Source organism: Amphiprion ocellaris, chromosome 19 (genome assembly GCF_022539595.1).
Source record: "Amphiprion ocellaris isolate individual 3 ecotype Okinawa chromosome 19, ASM2253959v1, whole genome shotgun sequence".
NCBI lineage: Eukaryota > Metazoa > Chordata > Actinopteri > Pomacentridae > Amphiprion > Amphiprion ocellaris.
Window position 1 is genome coordinate 5,851,491 of NC_072784.1, and position 20,727 is coordinate 5,872,217.

Below are 20,727 nucleotides of genomic sequence, written 5' to 3' on the forward strand. Positions count from 1 at the left end.
TTAAATACAGCGGAGAGTGTTGGGCACCTCTGTTTATCTGCAACCAGCTGTGACGGCCTTTATCAACTGCCATGAGAGTGGAGCCACACAACAGTCCACATTATTGCAGGATAAGAGCCGCAGGCAAACGCACAATGGCAGCGGACAATATGTGTAATTGAATGTGCATTTATCTATGGCAGAATGCAAAAGTGAATATTCAAACCAATTAGGCTGCTGCTTGGCTTCATGTGATTTCTGCAGACAAGATGGTCCATCAGGAAGCTTTTACATGACAGCGGCCTTCATTCTGGAGGCAGTAAATCCCTACGTCGGCTGTATGAGTCATCAGGGAGCGCAGTGTGTGTTATTGTGTGTGTTATTGTGTGTGTGAGGTGAAGGCAGGCAGCTGAGGGAAGTTATGTGGAACTGAAACCATCTGGTTTCCTCCTCACAGCAGTGAACAATACCCCCCAACCACCAACACCAGCACAGCAAACACAACACCTTCTCCTGCGCTGTGACGGCAGCAGGATGTTCTTTGAAGCCGGTCAGGCCTTTACGGTCCTGGTTTACACCGTTTGCTGCTGACCAGTTGAGATGTTGTCAAACATTAACCTTCCTGTCATCCTGTGAGTCAAACTGTTTCCTTGTCTGAAAAAAATCCAAAAATTCAGCAAAAAAATTCCCCAAATTTCTGAAAATTTCCTAAACCTTCAGGAAGAAAATTCCAATATCTCCTTAAAAGGTTCTCTCAGAAATTTTATTTTAAAAAATCCTCCAAATATGGCAAGAAAATTCTTGTAAATATTTTCAAAAAATGAGTAAAAATCTTCCAAAGAAATACCAAAAATATCTAAAGTGATTACATATATATCAGTAAAACTTCCGATATTTACTTTAAGAACATTCAGAAAAAAATCAACCAAAATCCAGTGAACTTCACTGGATTTTGGTCCATCCATCCATCCATCCATCCATCCATCCATCCATCCATCCATCCATCCATCTATACAGGAGACATGCAAACTCCATGCAGAAAGATCCCAGGCCAGGGTCAGGACCTTCTAGCTGCAAGACAAACGTGCTAACCACCAGGCCACTGTGCAACCCAGGTTGATAATCACTTTCAAATTGTTGATTACCTTAGTATTTCTGTGTCCAGAGTGTATGTGTTCACTGCTGAAGTGGTTCTGGATGAGGAATCAGTGATGGAGTTAGAATTGACATTTTTTGCGACATTCTGCCAAGATCTCTTTAGCTCGCTGAGGATCATGTCAGACAACACCTCCTGAGGGTTTGAGCGGAAAGTTTTCCTCCAACTATCGACCCAGTTCACTGAAGCATTCAAGTGGGTCCCGCAGGAGAGAAGCAAACAGAGTGAGGTGAGAAGAAGTCAGATCGGGTAAGTAGAAGTGGCCATGTTGAAAACAACTGTGTTAAAATGAAATACATCAGTGAGCAGTGATCTGATTATTTCATCCCACATATAGAAGCTTAGAAGCTCCTAATCTAATGGCTGACACATAATGTTGAGCAATATAGCAAAGGAGGAGCATTACATGTCTTTATTGTAACAACATTACAAAGATGCTACAGTCACTGTCACACAAAATGATACCATCATGGACACATTTATTATCTTTTCATCATATGCTACTTGTGACGTTCCTTTTTACAAAACACACACCGTAAGCGTATTACCTAAAAAAAGATGAATCACGTCAAATAATGCCCAGTTAAAGTCCAAACAATTATAATAATTGGCTACTACAGCAAATGGCGACGGGAGATAGTTAGGAGTAGTTTTCTCCCTGAGGGACGTCCACATTTACACCGTCTAATACGTTACAAACAGATAATTGCGCTGTCAGAGCAGCCGTCGTATTATCTAATTACCTTAACTGGGCAGGAATCATTAGTATATCAGCTTTCCTGCTGCAACACACATAAACACAGTTTTTCACAGCAGCAAATCACATTAAGTATTTCAATACATGCCCTCTTCGTTATGTGAGCATATATGAGAATTAATGCACAGAGTCTTTCTAGAAAGGGCAGACACACACAACAGATGCATCACACACACACTCACGCACACGCACACACATGCAGGTCTGCAGGTAGAATCCAGTGTGTTACATGACGGAGCAGGTGAAGCCGCAGCAGTCTTTCAGTAGCGTAAGTCCAGTTTTAGTGATAAAAGGCGCTGATGTCTGCTGGGATTTGGATGCCACCTTTTGACTTTGCAAAGCACCTGAATGAAAAAGAAACATATATTTACCACCATTTATTGTTTTTCTCACACACCTGGCATCACAGAGTCCTTCAACTTTTTGAGGTACATGATGCATAATGGAATATTAGTGACTATACGGGGCATATTCTTCCTGCAGGTATTCAATATATTTACTTTAAGATCACTTATTTCATCCTCTGAGGCACAAGTCTTGTAAGTAGACATTAATATTGGATACAGAAACTTCTTTTTAATTGGAGGCCTACAAATCACACCTTTGTGGTCAGACTAACCTTTTGCAGCCAGTGCTTTGGGAAATCTGGCCTGTAAGAAGGCTGCCATCTCTCTGTCTTCCTCTCTTTCCCTGCAGAGGAGAACAAATTCTTGTTTTTTTAATGTGAAGTAGTGATGCTTAAGATTTAGTAACATCTCATTAAATGTCACTGGGCTGTATTTGAGAGCAACCCAGGCTGTTGGCTGGACCGACGCATCCTCTGGGGAGAATTTTAATGTTGTGGACAGCCTGTGAATGCTGCATCTCCACAGTCGTCTCTTCATTTCCGTGTTCGCATCCACATTAAATAATGAAGGGAGATGGCCTCTGTTATCTGATTGTGAACAATCAAAATGTCACTCACGGATCTTTCCTCAGAATAACAAATGCCGGCTTATCAGCAGTGACGGCTAATTTAGAACCAAAAATAAATCATGAGAGATGGTGGACGTGCTATTAATATTCAGGGGAACTATACAAAGAGGATGCAGAGAATGTACAGCGACAAGGCTTTAGAAAACAGAGTTATCAAGATCAATTTTAAAACTTGGATCAGTAGTCCAACACGAAGCAAATAAGTAAATAAGAGTTTAAGATTGACAGTGGTACCGTCTGTGTCGCCACTCAGCCAAAGATCTTTTGATTCATGATCCTCACCTCAACCTTTCAAACTCCACATCATCCACTAGGAAATCTCTGGTCTCCACCAGCTTGTTGATCTGCTGCAGCAGTTCCTCTTCCCTCTCCCGAGCCTCTTTGGACTTGTCTTTGTCTGAATAAGTCACATAATAGATAACATGCAGCAGAGCAAGTTACAATCATGAACAAGTCTATTCCAGGTAAAATATGCTTTCTAAGAGTTTTGATGAAGAAAATAGCACACTGTTCATTACAGATACTTTCTAATGTCACTCCTTCATTCCATTTCCCACGGATAGCCACAATTATTTTATCATTTCATATGTGTTGCTGTCTGTCAAAACCCCTCTTACCTTCTGTTGTTGCACCTTTTGTTGTCTGCCAGACCTCTTGATTCAACCACCTTTTGTTCTTTGCTGTCTTACCCTCTGTTACTGACTAGCAACCGTACACAAATTACCCACTATTCACCCTTGTATTGACATACGACCCCCTCCCTGCTCTCTGACCATCCCTAGAAATTGAGTCCTCTCTAAAAGTTCTGAGTCAGTTTACCTTCACAGATTCATGCACCGTATGCCGGAATAAACACCCCACTACAGCAAACTTCGAAGGACTAAGAGTGAAACTCCTTCAACAGTTCTTATGGCAGATTTTCAAAATAATGTTGCTGAGGCCATCAATTTTACTGCCATCTTAGTCATGGACACTGATACTAAAAAATTCCACGTGTACCATGTCCATTACCTCAGGGTTAATGAATCAGCACTAAAAACGTTATACAAACTGACATTTTGACCTGATTAAGGTACTAGATGAAAAATGGTTTTGGGATTCATCTTCTGGGGCACCTTGAATGTCTGTTGAAAATGTCCCGACACTCCATCTAACAGTTGTTGGTACATTTCACTGGAAACCACAAACCTCAGGGCAGCACAAAAGGACAGGTCGATTAAGTTATTAGGATTCATCCTCTAGAAACTAAAAACTATGAATATTTTTACCCATAGAGAGTAACTCAAAGATGGACATAGTGACCGTGACATCACCTGTTGCTCTGCGGACTACAGATTTGAAACCTTGAGTTTGGAATTTGGCCGTCACCATGGTGACCGGAGAAATCTAGGACACGCCACACAGTGGATGGTTTATCATCTGTTTTACTCCAAATGGGACAAGAATTTACTAAACAAACATCATGCTGTACTGAAGGAGAATTGAAACTAGTGACTGAGACCATAAACTTATCAGGAAAATGTGTATTGAGTTAACAAATCAAGTTAGAAGAAGGGTCCTTTTCTCACTGACTTCTACACAAACCGACTTCTTGGTGCAACCAAAAAACTCACCACCTGCTGACTGTCAAAAAAAAAAAATGCAAGTTCAAGAAACTTCTGTGTTGTCAGACCAAGAAACTATGTCCATCTAGACCAAAATTAGTCTGAAATTAGCACATTAATAAATACTACCAGTCAGACTCGTGGTTAATAAAAGTCTGGAGACTGACAAAGCTGGCAGGATCCACTGTTTAAAGAATATAAATGTTATAAAAGGGGAGGTCACAGATAGAGGATGACATGTAAAGTCACCATGAGTCAGAATCTAATCCAGAGCTTTACATAAATGTGTCTGTTCATCCCAGTGAGCTACAGGGGAGCTCTGAATGTTCTATTTTACAGCAATCCAACAGTCCACAGGATAAAAATGTTGGACTGGCAGACACAGTCATCCCTTGAGTCGTTATGCTGCAGTATGTGGCCACAATCCTGCAAAGTATAAATAGCATTTTAAAGGCTAACACTTTGGTAACTTGAGCTTCTTATCTTTTTAGTTGCCACAGCAACCCTCCTCTGTATTAGGGCTGCCATCTGAACCTAATGAGCAGAGGAATGTGAGGATTGCTGTGAATATTGTCACGCAGAAGACATCATTTAATACCGGAATTCAAGTGGAAAAAAGAAAAGCCTTGAATGTAAATGTTGTGTGAGGTGGCAACGGACCTGAAAAGTTTTCTTTTAAAGAGTTTTTTTTGTTAGTAGATAGTTTTTTTCTCTCTGTACAACAGTCTTATTGTGAAGCAGAGGTAATTGCAGCTCGGAATAATACTCTGCTTTTGCTGCAGTCGCCTGATATATTTTCAATTTAGCAACTAAAAACTGTACGGAGCTCATTCTAAATAGAACGTCTGCAGGTTAAATACAATGTGATCGACGCTGCTCGGGGAGGCAGCTGCTGCTTTTTAATTTACCTGGAATTGACACCAGTTTCTGCAGCTCCTGCTTCAGTCGTGTGATTTCTTTGCAGAGCTGGATGTCATCCATCCTGAGTGAGAAACAAACACGCAGGGAAAATTATTTGCGCCACAAACTATGCATATATGCGTCCGCAGCAAACCAGCTGATGTCAGAGTAAATCTAATTAAACCAAATCTACAACATTTTGATTGAAACTAGTTTTCCAGGCAATTGGCTTTATGACAGAGAGGATATTGGCTCATGACAGCAGAGCAGCTTCCCTCCAAACTGGACATACAGACATCGTATCATATCAAATAGAAAAACACTGGTCTGAGATTTTGGGCTCAGATGATGGTGAGGTCTGAGGGTTTATTAGCTGAAATAACCCCGCCATGCTGCCCTCTGTGAATGAATCACACCTGACAGTATCAGATCTCATTTCGCCCTCTGAGTCTGGAGGCGCTGCTATAACAGTGGTGCTAAAAAGAGGAAAATGGTTGTAATATATACACTCTGAGCTGCTGGTGTATAAAATAGGTTTCACTTCATAGCATTTCAGCTCTATATATTTCAGTGTTTACTGAAAATGCTCTCTGGTGTATAGAAACGTGACAAACAGCCTGAGAGGTGGAGCTGCATCAGCTGTCTGCAGCAGGATCTCAGTAATAAAGAAACATGAATGAATATTAATGCAAACAGTAGATCCTGAATGAGGACAGAGGGCTGTACTGAAAGTGTTGCTTCCACAAGAAATGATTATTTGTTTATATTTGCCTGAACGTTTATTCTACTTGTATTCATTATAACAAATGTTCTCTCAGTAACATTTATTTCACTTTGATTTGGCCAAAAATTGAAGTGATATCCTGCATTATAGGTCTTCAGCACAATATGTTTAAATAAATTAAGTTTGAAGTTCAACTTTATTGTGCAGCTGCCAGTTAGAAATAATCAGCTGCACCGATCAGTAAAATAAATATATTAATATATGTTTATTTCATTTGCTGGACAAAAACAACCCATTGACTGATGTAGACCCACATCACTGGTCCATTTTGTGCAGAAGAAGAGACACATGATGCATTAAACACCCCCTTTAATGTGAAGGTGCTCAGAGCCTGACGCAGAAATCCTGAGTTAACAAAGAAAGTTGATAACAACCTTCATGATACGTGTTATTTCTGACCGGAGCTTTGGTTTTTGTCGAGCCAAATTACACAAAGAAAGTCCAGCTTGGTCAGACTCGCTTCATAGTACAGCCCTCAGATGTCTTCAAAGTTACTGTGTGGAATGTTGGAAATATCTGCTTTCTTGCACAGTTGAAGTATGGAACATTTTCAATCGCTACCTGTACTTTCTGTGTGCATGCATTAAAAAAATCTAGTGTTTGTCCTCAGCAGTCAGTCTGTAAATGAAAAGTAAATGATGTTGCTCTGACCAAATCACACAACACTATTCTTTTGTTCCAGGCACATGCTAAAGCTTCCTCCAGAATCACAGTTTCCACCTTTAACTGCACCAACTTCACTAAAACTGAATTCAGTCAGATGTGGGTTTCGTATGGATTTACCAGTTAAGCTATACCAAGTGTATTTGTGAGCTTTAGATGTGCTGGTAGGTGGATTTTGTTGCATCTGGAAGGAGCCTTATTTGTATCCCGAAGGCTAATCCAACAAGTTGCTGGGTTCAGCTACATGTTCAGAAAGAAAACAAAGCCGTATTTTAACAACCGTGAAAGAAACTGAACATTTGTTCATGTTGCAGATTGGTATGATAAAGGTCAACACATCTAGCAACATGGAGTCAGAAACAGAATGAGACTATGCATCACTTTTCACCCTCTGGGAATGACACGGAAAGATGAGAACATGATGTGAAGCTGATATGTGTCATCATGAACCACAGCTCACAACAGAGAACAACAAAACCCCAAACAAAAATAGTTTTTGATTCATCATATGGTCTCATCATACAGCTCTGGCCTTTAGCTTCACCACCAACATCATGTGTCAAAATAATGAGGAGAAAAAGTGTGAAGTAATTCAAAGCAACGGCATCTTTCAAGAGCTGAAAAAAAGTGTGTGTGTGTGTTGCTGTTAGTCTGCTAAGACCTTCAATAACTCGGCAGTTATCTTCACTTTTTCCCTTCGTTCACATCGCTGCTCTCACTGTTGCTGGCTGACAGTCGTGGTGCATCAAGTCTTACTCCTGAGGGACTGCTAACAGTGTGTTGGTGTATTCACATCCCTGTAGTGCACTTTTACTGTGTGTGTGTGTGTGTGTGTGTGTGTGTGTGTGTGTGTGTGTGTGTGTGTGTGTGTGTGTGTGTGTGAGTGTGTGTGTGTGCTAACAGAGGACCACACAGTACAATAGCACAGGGCATGATGGTTGCATGTGTTATCCTCGTGGGTCTAATGTCACAGAATCCTATTTAGAGAACCAGGAATGTAAAAAACAAACTAATAAGATGAGATCTGCTGTGATGAGACTAAAATTAGTGTTATTTGTGTCCATGTTTTCCTGTTTAAGAAGCAGATCTTACATGTATCTCAGCTCGGATTCTCTCCGTACGAGGATGTCTCGTATCCGCTCGATTCTGAACAGCTCTCCTTCGATGTCCTCGATGGTAATTGTGGAGTCGGCCATTGAAACGACATCTTCAGCTGAAAGACAGACGAGACCAAAACGTGTTTACTTGGGTCCGACGGTACAATTAGAAGAGTTCACAAAGTTGTTTCAGATTTTACAAAATCTTTTGTAAACTACATTTGTCGCGTTTTCTGCATTTTCAGGGTTAGTTCAGGGTGAATCAGACCAAGCATTGTGATGTGATCTGACCAGAGCTCTGTGGATACTTTCCCTCCAGAACATCCCTGAATAACTGCACCGCTCCCCCCTGCTGCAGCCTCCTACTCCTCACCAGGAGCGATGAGTCATCCAGCAGAGCTCTGATTGGCTTTTAATTACCCGACCTTGTGTGAAAAGACATTACAATCACGCTGGATCGCTGGGAGTAAGAAGAATACACAAACCCCCACCTCCCAAACCTCACATCTGGTCTTTCTACCACTGAGGTCATGCGCACGGTCAGATTTAACCCTCCTGTTGTCCTCATTTACAGGCACCAAAAGATACTGTTTCCTTGTCCGGAAAAAATCCAAAAATTCTGAAAAAAAATTCCCCAATTTTCTCAAAATTTGCAAAACCTCCTGGAAGAAAATTCCAATAATTCCTTAAAAGTTTCCCTTAAAAGTTTTATTTAAAAAAAAAAAAAACAAACAAACAAAAAAAAACCAAATTTGGCAAGAAAATTCTTGTAAATATTTTCAAAAAATTAGTAAAAATCTTCCAAAAAATCCTAAAAATATCTAAAGTGATTACATGTATATCAGTAAAACTTCTAATATTTTCTTTAAGAACATTCACATAAAAATCAACCAAAATCCAGCGAAATTTGCTGGATTTTGGTTGATTTTTTTGTGAATGCTCTTAAGAAATATTTCTAACATTTCTTTTTTCCACCAAAAAATGTTCCAAGATTTCCCAGAAATGTTAAAAATGTGGAAATCAGAAGTTTCACTGAAAATATATGTTTTTTCAAACTTTAAAACAGGTCATTTTGACCCACAGGACGACATGAGGGTTAATCATCAGCAGGCAATTTGGTGTTTTACTGTTACAACAGCTTGCAGGTCTTCTTCTTTGTCTTTATTCTATTGCTCTGAGCACTCTGGCAGCTCCCAAGTGTTCTGTCAAAACCGCTCTTGGCTTTTAATTTCACCTTGTCACTTTTAATTACACTCGTTATACTGCAGGTTTGTGTGAATTTAGAATCCATATCATTTTGACAGACTATATTAGTATTCACAAGGTAAACTATGCTGTATTTACAGGGAATAGAAAGTGCTATACTGGTGTCGGTATAAACTTAAAGGGACATTTCAACCATTTGTTTCTTTTGAATTGAGTCTAAATGTTCAGTTTAATCTCAGTTAACAGTGTTACATTTTAGGATCAAATATTTACTGGTAGGAAAAGGTTGTGGTCAAAGTGTTCAAGTCAAGTTACTTTTCCTGTGATTTTTATATCTGTAATTAGCTAATAGTGTCCTATACATCTGCCTAGAAGGAACTTGTAAAGGAATTTGCAAGTGGTACGGATTATAAGGAAAACAGGAACATATTTGGAAACAATCTAAAGAAGAACACAAACTTCAACATAAAATTTTGTTGAAATGTTTATAGTTAATTATATAAACAAATGCTTATTAAAATAGAAATTCTCACCATTTATCCTTGTGGAGCTTCTCTATATTTTTGTCTTTTTTATATAAGGGATATGGTTTGAATCAGGCTCCTGTTAGAGCAGTGGTTCTCAAACTTTTTCTGTCAGGCCCCTCTTTCACAGGACGAAAACCTTCCTTACCTTGTTATCATGTCTGTATGGTGTTTTTTATATATATGTAAAGTACAATATATAAAGCACAATAAGTGTAAAATAAACAGTCAACACAATGGCTGCGTATTTCCACCTTGAAACTGCAGTGTGCTGATGACTTCCAGAGTTTGATATGTAACAAATGTAAGGAACCAATCCGCTGGCAGAGTGGAGCTTTTTCAATCATTATTCTTCATCAGACTTGGTTTCCAGGAACAACATGTGTGGCTGCCCTGTGTTAACTTGCCATTGTGTAGCTTTACAGAGTGTGAGCTGGTGTGCTCCAGATGCAGATAGTCGGGGGGAGCAGAGGTGTAGAGTTAGATTAAAGCCATTTGGGGCCTCTTGCCAGGTCATCATTGTAAATGAAAAATTGTTCTCAACTGATCTTACCGGGTAAAATAAAGAATTAAAAATAAATAAATAAAAATGGAATGCATTGGGGGTTATTTTCATGGGTGAAACTTCTCATAACGCAACTTTAATACACTGACATGAGTTTTGAGGAGTTTAGTCAATATTGGAGATGAATTAAATAAAGGGACCAACTGAGCACAACATATTCCCTATAGTTTGCACCAAATTACATAGTGATTTTCAGAAAAAAAAAACACTTTGCGGACCCCATTTTAACTCACTATCATTATTCTATGTTTACATTCCACTGTATTGAGGCAATAGATAATAATCAAAAATGCAGAAATCATTAGTAGTTTGCATGGACAAATAACTAAGTTTTTAAATCTGATAAATTAATTAAGTAAATATTATATTCCTGCAAAAAACCCTTCCATTTTACTTCTCAAAATGCAAGACATCGTTACAGAATAAACTAGTGGTACCCAACCTTTCTGAACACTTACAAAAATAAAATAAAATGAAATTAAAATAAATTAAACTAAATTAAATAAAATTTGATTAAATTAAATTCAACTAAATTAAATTTAATTTAATTTTAAAAAATGGCTTGACAAACGTAAATGAATTGTATTAGTTGGTCACACACAATTGAATTAATCCAAAATATCCAAATTACATAAACAAATATACTAATGCTGCTGGTTTCAGTCAGATGTGCTTAATTCATTTGATTTCTCTCAAATGAACATTTTGCATCGCTCTAACTTCATTTTAAGGTAAGTAAATCCGAGGTTATTTATTTATTTATTTATTTATTTATGTGTCTATAGGGCTATTTAAACAACAGCAATAAAAATAGAGCATCACAAGTCTACATGTAGAAATAAAGTTAAAATAACAGTTTTTAAATCTGTTTCATTAATCAATTAAAGATCTTCTTCTGCATAAAAACCTTCAATAATAAGGGTTTAAAACACCAAACCCACCCATGGGTGCCTCTAAGATCTTATCCACGTACCTGCAGACACAACTTTATCATGATGCTCACAGTGGAGACCTGAAGCTTCACTTCTCTTTACTAAGAGTCTGAATTACTTCATGCAGTTCGTCCGTTCATACATGCATCTATTTCAGTTCAAACAGAAAACAAATAAAACGACACTTTAAACTCACCTGATTTCTCTGCTGCTCCCTGCACAATCTGCGTCTTCTCCAGAGAGCCGTACTGCTGAGAGGATTTTCTCTCTTTGTCCATGTTCTTCAGAAAAATGCTGCTTTTTCTTTCTCTGCAGGAGGAGATTCACAGTCTATGAGAGATCCTGGAGCAGCCTGAACATGAGAATGAGAAGGTTTCGGCTGAGTCCATGCAGCATTTCAGGAGGCATCAGAGGAGGAGAGCTGGAGCTGAATCCTTCCAGACCTCCACTGATCAGTTCTGTCAGCAGATCGGAGTTTATATCTGCTCTGAGGCGCCACCTACTGGCAGAAACACACCGAGACACCCAGCAGCAAGAAGGAGAGGACTGCAGGAAACAGGGAAAACCGTATTTAAATCCACAAAGAGAAGTGTATAGAGTCAGAACAACATCTTAGAGAATTTTAAATCAAGTAAAATGATGTTTTTGATGAATTTAAAGGGCTGTAGTTGTGAAGAGTCTACAGCAGGGTGGGTCTGTTAGATGGGACAGCATTTAAAGACAATCCTGATCAAATATGCTCAAGGTGTGACGTTTATCGTCTTCATTAGTTCAATTTATAACCCAAAACTAGACAGTGGTGGAAAATAACTAAGTACATTTACTCTTCTCCTTCGTGTTACATTAAAACAACATAAAAGGCATAAATGACTAAACACTTAGCTGTTATTTACTGGTGAGCTGCTCTGAATCCTCTAGCTGTCCTTCATCATAAATCTTTCACTGTGGCTGACTGACTTCTGGAGACGACTGGTTCTCATGCAGTCAGACCCTTCAGAGGACGGACAGATGTTCGGGCAGCGCAGCAAACATCTGTCGGTCTGCAGGAGCTGCTGCTGTGCTTCAGGTAGCAGAGATCCAGTTAGATAATTCACTACTGCTGCCCAGAAGAGTTCATGAAAAAAGGACTGTCACTAAACTGATGAGACAGAAGATGATCTTTAAGACGGCAGTGACCACTGTTTCTAAAACCAGTCAGAAAAAAAAGTGTTTTTGCCTTTTCTCTGAAATTACATAACTTACATGTGGAGAAAATATTTATTCATTTGAAATTCATCTCCTTTCTGCAGGAATGGCAGCTAAAACATCTTAGATTTAAACAATAATATCAATATTATTTGCTCATTTTCTTGCTAGTTTGGCTTCCACATCATGTCTGGAATTTCACATGAAAGGCATATGGGTTCTGTAAAGCATCTTGAGACAATCTGAATTGTAACTGGTGCTATATAAATGAAACGGAATTGAACTGAATTTCAATCATGCAAAATATTTAATGTGAAATATTTCATATCTTCATTTCTCAGGTGCAATATTTGGCTTTCATGTGTAATATTTGATTATCCTTTGCCACATTTTGATTAACTTTCATGTACAGCACTGTCAAAGTGATGTACAATATTTCATTTTCATTTCATTTTCCAGGTGCAATATATCATTATCAGGTGTGATGTTACCTCAGTATAACTGCTGTTATTACTTTTACTGTTCTATTCTGGCCTCATTTTATTGCTAATTCACTTTATTTCTGTATTGTATTGTACTGATATCTTATTGCTTTTTTCTTACGTAGGTAAGATTTGAAAAAAAAATGTTGAAAATGTGGAAAGCAGAAGTTCTCCACATTTTCAAACTTTAAAACGGGTCAATTTTGACCTGCAGGACGACATGAGGGTTAATTACCAAAGTTGACATATGTTTAAAAAAATAACTTGTGAAAAAAAACCCTGATTTTTATATTGTAAACCAGAGTGTCTGTGATGTTATCTAAACTGTCAACTAACACTGAGGATTTTCATGAGTTCATGAGTGGAGCAGATATTAAGTCTTTATACAATATTTCACTGTGAGAAATCCCTTTAAGCTGTCTGCTAGGAGGACCATCTCACATGAGGTGTGTTTAGCATGAATCCATCCTGAAATACGTGTCAACATTTTCTCACACAGACGCCCTCCAACTCATTTTTGCAGAAATCATTTTGAACAAAGACGCCACTTTTCAGCTTCTTTAATCAGTTAACACTTTGGAGTCCCAGAAAGAGGCACAAACACGACACCTGACAGCAGATTTCTACTCAAGATAAACCGCATGTTCAGGTGCGGTTAAACAGGATGCCAGCTCAGTCTGGCCTCACCCTGTGCACACGCTTTGTGTTTACACTCTTTGTAAGAAGCTCCGGTGTTCCTTTTGTCATGATGTCTGAGCTGTTTCTGCCCACCTGTAATCCTCCTGCGCTGTTTGCTTTATAACACAAGGGCTGCTTATGCAAACTGTACGGGTGATGAGTCCTCAGATCTATCAGTAGAGCCCAGTGGAAGGACAGACGGGGTTCCATGACGATTAATTCTGATGAAAAAGTAATGAGAGTTAAAAGTCAACACTTAGACTGTAATTAAACTTGGAGGGAAATCAATTATCCCCCTCTGAGCCACTTTATATTAACCCTGTAAACCCCCCCTCCCCCAAAAAAAGAAAAACAAAACAAAAAAAATCCCAAAAAACTACAAAAATATATATATATAATAAAATAAAAATTCAAAAAATAAATTATATATACATATATATTATTTTGTGTGTGTGTATATATATATATATATATATATATATATACACACACACACATATATATCCAAATACAGAAAAAATTTGCAAAAAACAAAATATTTATATATATATATATGTATATATATATATACACACACACACATATACATGTATACATATACACACGTATATATAATTTATTTTTTGAATTTTTATTTCTAAAATTAAAAAAATACATTCGATATACACATAATTTTTTTGTTTTAATTCTTTGGTTCTTTGCATATATATATATATATATATATATATATATATATATATATATATATATATATATATACACACATATGTGCCCAAAAACAGAAAAAATCTGCAAAAGAAGAAATAAAATAAAACTAAAACTGATATTGTATTTTTGCAAAGGTGGGTTTTACAGGGTTAAGAGTGACGTGTCTGAGTGAGGCTCCAATTCATGCCGATAGAAATTATTTGATGATTTTTGTGAATCTCTGCACTGTTCTATGTGTCCTTGTCTCACACTACAGAGTTCAATGGTTTCTTCTCTGTCCGTAGCTGCTATTTCCTCCGTCAGTGTCCATGGCTTTATCCAGCCAGTCTCTGTCCTGCTCAGACTCGGAGTCACTGGCTTCACTCGCCTCGGCTGCCAGAAGACGGGAGTAGTTAATCCTGCGCTGGCGAGGGGCTTTCCATTGGAGCAGAGGAAGAAACACACACCACAGCATCAGCCCCACCGCTACCCCTCTGAACAGCCACGGCAGCCCAAACTGCTGCACCACGAACCCTCCTGCAAAGCTCCCCAGCCCACCTCCAAGATGCAGAGACAGAGACTCGTAGATCCTCCTCATGTTCCTCTCTGCCCCCGCCGTGGCAACGTCCTCACACTGGACCTTCACGGCCCACCAGAGGGCTCCGGCGCTGAGGCAGTCGAGCAGCTGTGCAGGCAGCGCAGCCCACGACGACCACAGGAACGAGTAGTAGAAGCACTGCAGCCCCAGACTGGCAGCCCCGACCGTGAGGACCCTCCCTGGGCTGAGGAGTTTGGAGACTCGCCCAGCCAGCAGAGGGAAGGCGGCCTGTGAGAGCAGAGCGACGGCCAGAGACAGCCCCACGTGGAGCTCGCTGCTGCCGCGATCCTGCATCTGCCACAGGAGGAAGTTGTCCACGGTCGAGCCCGCAACTCCAACCAGCAGGGTGGTGAAGGCGCAGAGCAGAGCGTGGGGGGAACCACGGATCAGCTGCACGGCCTTCAGCAGCCTGTTGGCCCGGTCCCGCTTCCTGTTCAGGTGGAGAGGGAGGGACATGGCCACGGGGAGGATCAGAGCCACCAGGCCGGCGTAGAAGTAGAAATGTGCAGCGATCCTGGGCGTCTTGGCGGCGATGAGACAGTTCAACCTGCTGACCAGTAACCCGGTTCCACCGACGCCAAGCGCCGCCCCCAGTAGCCCCCACACCCCGGTGCTGCTGTAGTGGTCCGAGGCGTCCGCAAAGTCGAGATATTCGTACAAGCCGTCGTCTACGGTCCACTCCAGAGGACAGGACACGCACTCCCACAGCGACACGATGAGGAGGATCATGAAGAAGAGCTGGTGAGGTTCGTCCATCGCCTTCAGGCTTCCCATGAAGTCAAAGCCGCCCTCCTGTTTGTCCCCCTGAGGCGGAGATGATTTCACCTCAGACCTCTTATTCCTCACTGGGGTCTGGACAGAGCTCATACTGGATTCTGTTGTGAGACTGTTGTTTACCACCACTGATGTGTCCTCATGAGGGTGATCATGCCGTTGAGGTGAAGGTTTGCCCGTCATAACAAGAGATTTTGTATCTTTGACCGTGTTGTGGGGAGGAGTGACAACAGACGGGGAAACAGGAGCTTCTGGGTGTGTCTCATTTGATGTAGTTCCAGGTGAAACGCTACTTGTGAGCACTTTGGTCTCCACACTTTGCGTCGGACCGACTCTCAGGCCCGACACGTTGCAGCTGCTGACCTGTGCGTCCACGTTTACAGGCGGCAGAAGCAGCAGCAGCAGAGCGACCGCAGCCGAAGACAAAAGGGACGCAATGATCACCAGCCGCCTCTTGTTGTAGTGTTTGGACAGCAGACCGACCAGAGGGCTCCACACCAGAGACACCAGGTGCTTGGTCCCCATGATGATGCCGGTCATGGCCGGGGTCAGGCCCAGCTGTCTGAAGTAGAGCGTGAGGAAGGGCAGCAGGCAGGCTTTAGCGCAGCAGGACAGGAAGTTAAAGGTGCCCGCCAGAGCAAGAGCATGTCTGATGTTGATCTGCTTGTTCCGCTTCATGGTTGTTGTCTTAGAGTCTCTCCTGATGGGCGTCACATGGAGCAACGGGTGCTGTTCAAACTGAGCGACACAGACAGAGAGAAGAGAAATAATGAAATATATGCTTTTGGAGTTAAAGTGCTATTTGTTAAAGGGAAAAAAACTGATCCTGCTTTGGCAATATGTTGGTATAATTAAACCTATTTGTCCCCTTAGAGGGAAGAGTCACTACAAATCAATACAAAGTTATTCTGAGTGATCATTTTTATTCTATTATGTATTATTTCTATCCCGGTGGCGTTTCATAGGACAGAATTTCATAAAGATCCCATCAATATACACTACCAGTCAAAAGTTTGGACATACCTTCTCATTCAATGTTTTTATTATTATTATTATCAGTTTATTTAAAAAGAGACCATGTACAATATTAAACATAAATGTTTCCATTTGATGTATTGCACCAGAGTTAGCTTTAAGCTAATTTCCATCTGCAGTCCTGTTTTAAACATTGTAGATCAATAATGAAGACATCAAAACTATAAAAGAATACAGATGGAATTATGTTGTAAACAAAAAAGTGTTCAGTTCAGTGTTCAGTATTAATTTACAATGTAGAAAATAATACAAATAATTAAAAAGCATTGAATGAGAAGGTGTGTCCAAACTTTTGACTGGTATTGTATGTTGGTTTTTCCTTTAATTTGTCAACTGTCTGTATTCCCTCAGTCCCTCAGTACTGGCTGTGTCCCCTCACCCCTCAAGCTCGCCTCTGTCTCCCCCATCCTCAAAAAACCTGGTTTGGATCCAACCTCCCCTCACAACTTCCGGCCCATCTCCAATCTCCCCTTCATATCCAAAACATTAGAACGTGTCGTCGCTGCCCAGTTGAAAACTCACCTCACCTCCAACAACCTGTATGAAACCTTTCAATCCGGATTCCGCTCTCATCACAGCACTGAAACTGCTCTCCTCAAGGTCACCAATGATCTCCTCCTCTCCTCAGACTCTGGACAAGTCACCATCCTCATTCTTCTCGACCTCTCTGCAGCATTTGACACAATCAATCACTCCATCCTCCTGTCCCGCCTTCAATCCTCCATTAACATCACCGGCACCGCCCTCACCTGGTTCACATCATATCTCACTAATCGACAACAATTCATCAAGGTCAACAACTGCACATCACCCACCGCCCCCCTGTCCCATGGTGTCCCTCAAGGATCAGTACTTGGCCCCCTCCTCTTTATCCTGTACCTCCTCCCCCTCGGCAACATCATCCGCCGCCACAACCTACACTTCCATTGCTACGCCGATGATATCCAACTCTACATCTCCACCAACACCACCGCCACCACCACCCTCCCCTCTCTCTCCAGCTGCCTGGCCGACATTAAATCCTGGATGAGGAAAAATTTTCTCCTGCTAAACTGTGACAAGACTGATCTCATCCTTATTGGACCTAAATCACTCACACCATTTCCCCACCCCCCCATTACCATTGATAACACCACCCTATCTCCTTCTGCTCACATCCGCAACCTCGGTGTGATATTTGACAGCAACCTCACTTTTGAACCCCACATTAATCAGATCACCAAAACTGCCTATTTCCATCTCCGCAACGTCGCCCGTCTCCGCCCCTTCCTCTCCTTCTCAGCCGCTGAAACCCTCATTCATGCCTTCGTCACTTCCCGCCTTGACTACTGCAATAGCGTTCTCTTCGGCTCCACCTCCAAAGTTCTCAATAAACTTCAACTCATTCAAAACTCTGCTGCCCGACTCCTCACCCGAACCTGTTCTCACGACCATATCACACCCGTCCTGCGGAACCTCCATTGGCTCCCCATTTCACACCGCATCCAGTACAAACTGCTTCTCCTCACCTTCAAGTCCATCCATAATCTAGCCCCCTCTTACCTTACCGATTTGCTCCTCCCCTACACCCCCCCCAGGAATCTCCGTTCCTCCCACACAAACCTCCTTTCCATCCCGCACAGGACCAGCCGGCGACATTGGGGGGACAGAGCCTTCGCCATTGCCGCCCCCACTCTCTGGAACTCACTCCCCCATGCCCTCCGTGACTGCACCAACCTCACCACATTTAAATCCCTTTTAAAGACTCACCTTTTTAGATCTGCTTTCCTTAAGTGATTCTGTATTTTATCTTGAACTTGTTTACTATCTACTGATTTTAATTATCTGTTTTGTTCTATCTTATTGTATTTTATGTACAGCGTCTTTGAGCTTTTGGAAAAGCGCTTTATAAATAAAATTTATTATTATTATTATTATTATTCAAAATGTATCAGTGTTTAATGTTTGATTTCATTATCATTAAATCTTCTGAAAGATTATTTTTCATTAATCCTCCAGATTGATGGAAATTAATCTGCCACAGAAAAATATCAGTGTCTTTGCCATCTAACTATGGCAATGCCAAATAAAGTGGAAAAAATGTCCCTAGCAACTTCCTATTTCCGAAAATCTCTAAGTCCCACATTTTAGAGAGTAGGACCACAAAATCTTTGGCACTTTTTTCCCACTATTTTTCCTTGAGAAATTGTGGAAAACTTTAACAGACAGTAGTAATATATCAATCCCCACAACACAGTCCTCCTAGGATTTTTTAAACACATGAAGGATAAACATAATAGATTAAATAAATACATTAATTCCAAATGCATGTTTCACTCTGCTCTCTATCACCAAAGTGTTTTAGAAATAACATATAAAATTGTAGTGTCTTACCCTTATTTTTTACATTAGTCTGCTGAATTTATATAAAAACTATTATTGTAATACTTTAATTCTAAATTTGCATTATATATTGTCTAAACTTTAATACTGTAATATATTATTATAGTATTTCTCTATTAAGTCATTCAATCTCTAATCATTGTAACATGCAACTACATATGGCTCAGAAAATAACACCAGCATGCTTTTGCGTCACCATTTTTTAAATTAATTAATGTTTAAAGATGGGACTTTTCATGACAGCTTCATTTTTTTTCCATCTTCCACAACAATGACAATCACAAATTATTTGATCTTCTTGTCCAATGCTGCAGATTCTGAATTAATGGCATCTTGAGAAATAACAGTGAACATTTCAGGATTTTATCTTTAGCAGTTCCTGAGATATTGTTGTTCAAACAGCCTCAAACTTCACTGCGTGGAAAAATGGGCCCAAAGTGAGATGAAGGGAAATTAAAAAAAAAAAAAATTATCACAGAAAGTATTTGATATATCAATCTGAAAAGTCACAGATATCTTTATAAATATACATATTTAATGCTATGGAATTTAAAGGCAAAGAAAGAAAAAAAACTTAAAATTGACAGTTTTGAGATGATAATAATAATAAGAAGAAGAAAAATAAGAATAAGAATAGAGCACTATGGCTATGATTTCCACTTATTTAGTTTTTATTTTAGTTGGATTTTTATTTCAAATTGTTTGTTGGCTGTTCAGGAACGTACAAAATGCAGTAACTGAGATGGTCAAATAAAATTTCATGTTGAAAGTAAATTAGTAAATTCGTTACGAGAGAAATTTGTCTTACTTTAACTTCTCCATTAATCGATCTGCTCAGAGAAGAACCAAACATGTAAAGTTCTGAACTCTTTCTGATTTAAACTGTGCTTCCTGATCACAGAACCAGGATCACTTCCCTCTGCAGGTGGATTAAAGAAGGATCAGAGTCACCTGTCGGCTGGATGCACCTGAACCTGCAGATCAAGTCCACGTCACGTCAAGTTCACAAGATAAGAAAGAAACAAAGACGAAGTTTCAGCTTTACCTTACAATCTGAGCCCGAATAAACTCCCTTATTGTCCTTTACGGGTCATTTTCCAGCTGCAGATCCGACATCAGACCCAGCAGAGAGTCTGAGACGTTTCATCGGAGGACACCTGTAGCTCTATGAAGTGACTGAACCGAGATCACACTTCACACCTGCAGACAAACTTCAGGGCAGCAGCGCCTCCTGCTGGTGAGGAGGACTGAGTGTGTCAGAGGTCACTGCAGGTCACACATTCCACCTCAGATCATCTACTGACAGAGTAGAAGCTGCACTGCTCTGATCGGAACAGAAAAACTGAGCTCAGCTGGTTAAAGGATAGATGTAGAGAAAGTGTAAAAGTATAAAATGTTTAATATTAAACAAATGTGCAAATCTGAGCAGTCAGTGCACATCATTAAATCAAACTCGTCACATGGCATCAAATTTTCTCAACATTGTAGTCAAACACAACAGTATTACTGCTATATTAACACTACTGTTGAAAAGTTTGGGGTCACTTAGAAATGTCCTTAGTTTTTTTTCAATGAAGATCACATTAAATAAATCAGAAATACAGCCTAGACATTGTTAATGTGGTAAATTACTATTCTAGCTCTGATTTTTAACCCTCCTGTTGTCCTCATTTACGGGCACCAAAAATATGATTTCCTTTTCTGAAAAAAAATCTAAAAATTCAGCAAAAAAATTCCACAAATTTCTGAAAATTTGCAAAACCT

General features: G+C 40.1%; 2 protein-coding genes across 2 annotated transcripts; both read right to left on the bottom strand.

Annotated features, from left to right (window-relative positions):
* Nucleotides 1-1,532: 1,532 nt before the first annotated feature.
* Nucleotides 1,533-11,608, bottom strand: zgc:171844 (uncharacterized protein LOC100151763 homolog). The gene is made up of 6 exons (XM_023293595.3): nucleotides 11,339-11,608; nucleotides 7,911-8,031; nucleotides 5,380-5,453; nucleotides 3,150-3,264; nucleotides 2,512-2,582; nucleotides 1,533-2,236 (listed from the first exon to the last, which is right to left on the bottom strand). The coding sequence occupies exons 1-6, from the start codon at nucleotides 11,418-11,420 to the stop codon at nucleotides 2,118-2,120; spliced, it is 582 nt and encodes a 193-aa protein (XP_023149363.1). The 5' UTR covers nucleotides 11,421-11,608; the 3' UTR covers nucleotides 1,533-2,117.
* A 2,638-nt stretch (nucleotides 11,609-14,246) lies between these two features.
* mfsd6l (major facilitator superfamily domain containing 6-like) lies at nucleotides 14,247-20,326 on the bottom strand. The gene is made up of 2 exons (XM_023293593.3): nucleotides 20,009-20,326; nucleotides 14,247-16,284 (listed from the first exon to the last, which is right to left on the bottom strand). The coding sequence occupies exon 2, from the start codon at nucleotides 16,222-16,224 to the stop codon at nucleotides 14,455-14,457; it is 1,770 nt and encodes a 589-aa protein (XP_023149361.2). The 5' UTR covers nucleotides 16,225-16,284; nucleotides 20,009-20,326; the 3' UTR covers nucleotides 14,247-14,454.
* Nucleotides 20,327-20,727: the final 401 nt, after the last annotated feature.

Excerpts from the sequence above, each read along its gene's own strand:
- zgc:171844 (XM_023293595.3), bottom strand. The coding sequence starts at position 11,420 with ATGGACAAAGAGAGAAAATCCTCTCAGCAGTACGGCTCTCTGGAGAAG. Across the intron at positions 2,583-3,149 it reads GTGGAGTTTGAAAGGTTGAG|GGAAAGAGAGGAAGACAGAG; the intron begins GTGAGGATCATG and ends TCTCCTCTGCAG. Across the intron at positions 2,237-2,511 it reads CAAAGCACTGGCTGCAAAAG|GTGCTTTGCAAAGTCAAAAG; the intron begins GTTAGTCTGACC and ends TTTTTCATTCAG.
- mfsd6l (XM_023293593.3), bottom strand. The coding sequence starts at position 16,224 with ATGAAGCGGAACAAGCAGATCAACATCAGACATGCTCTTGCTCTGGCG.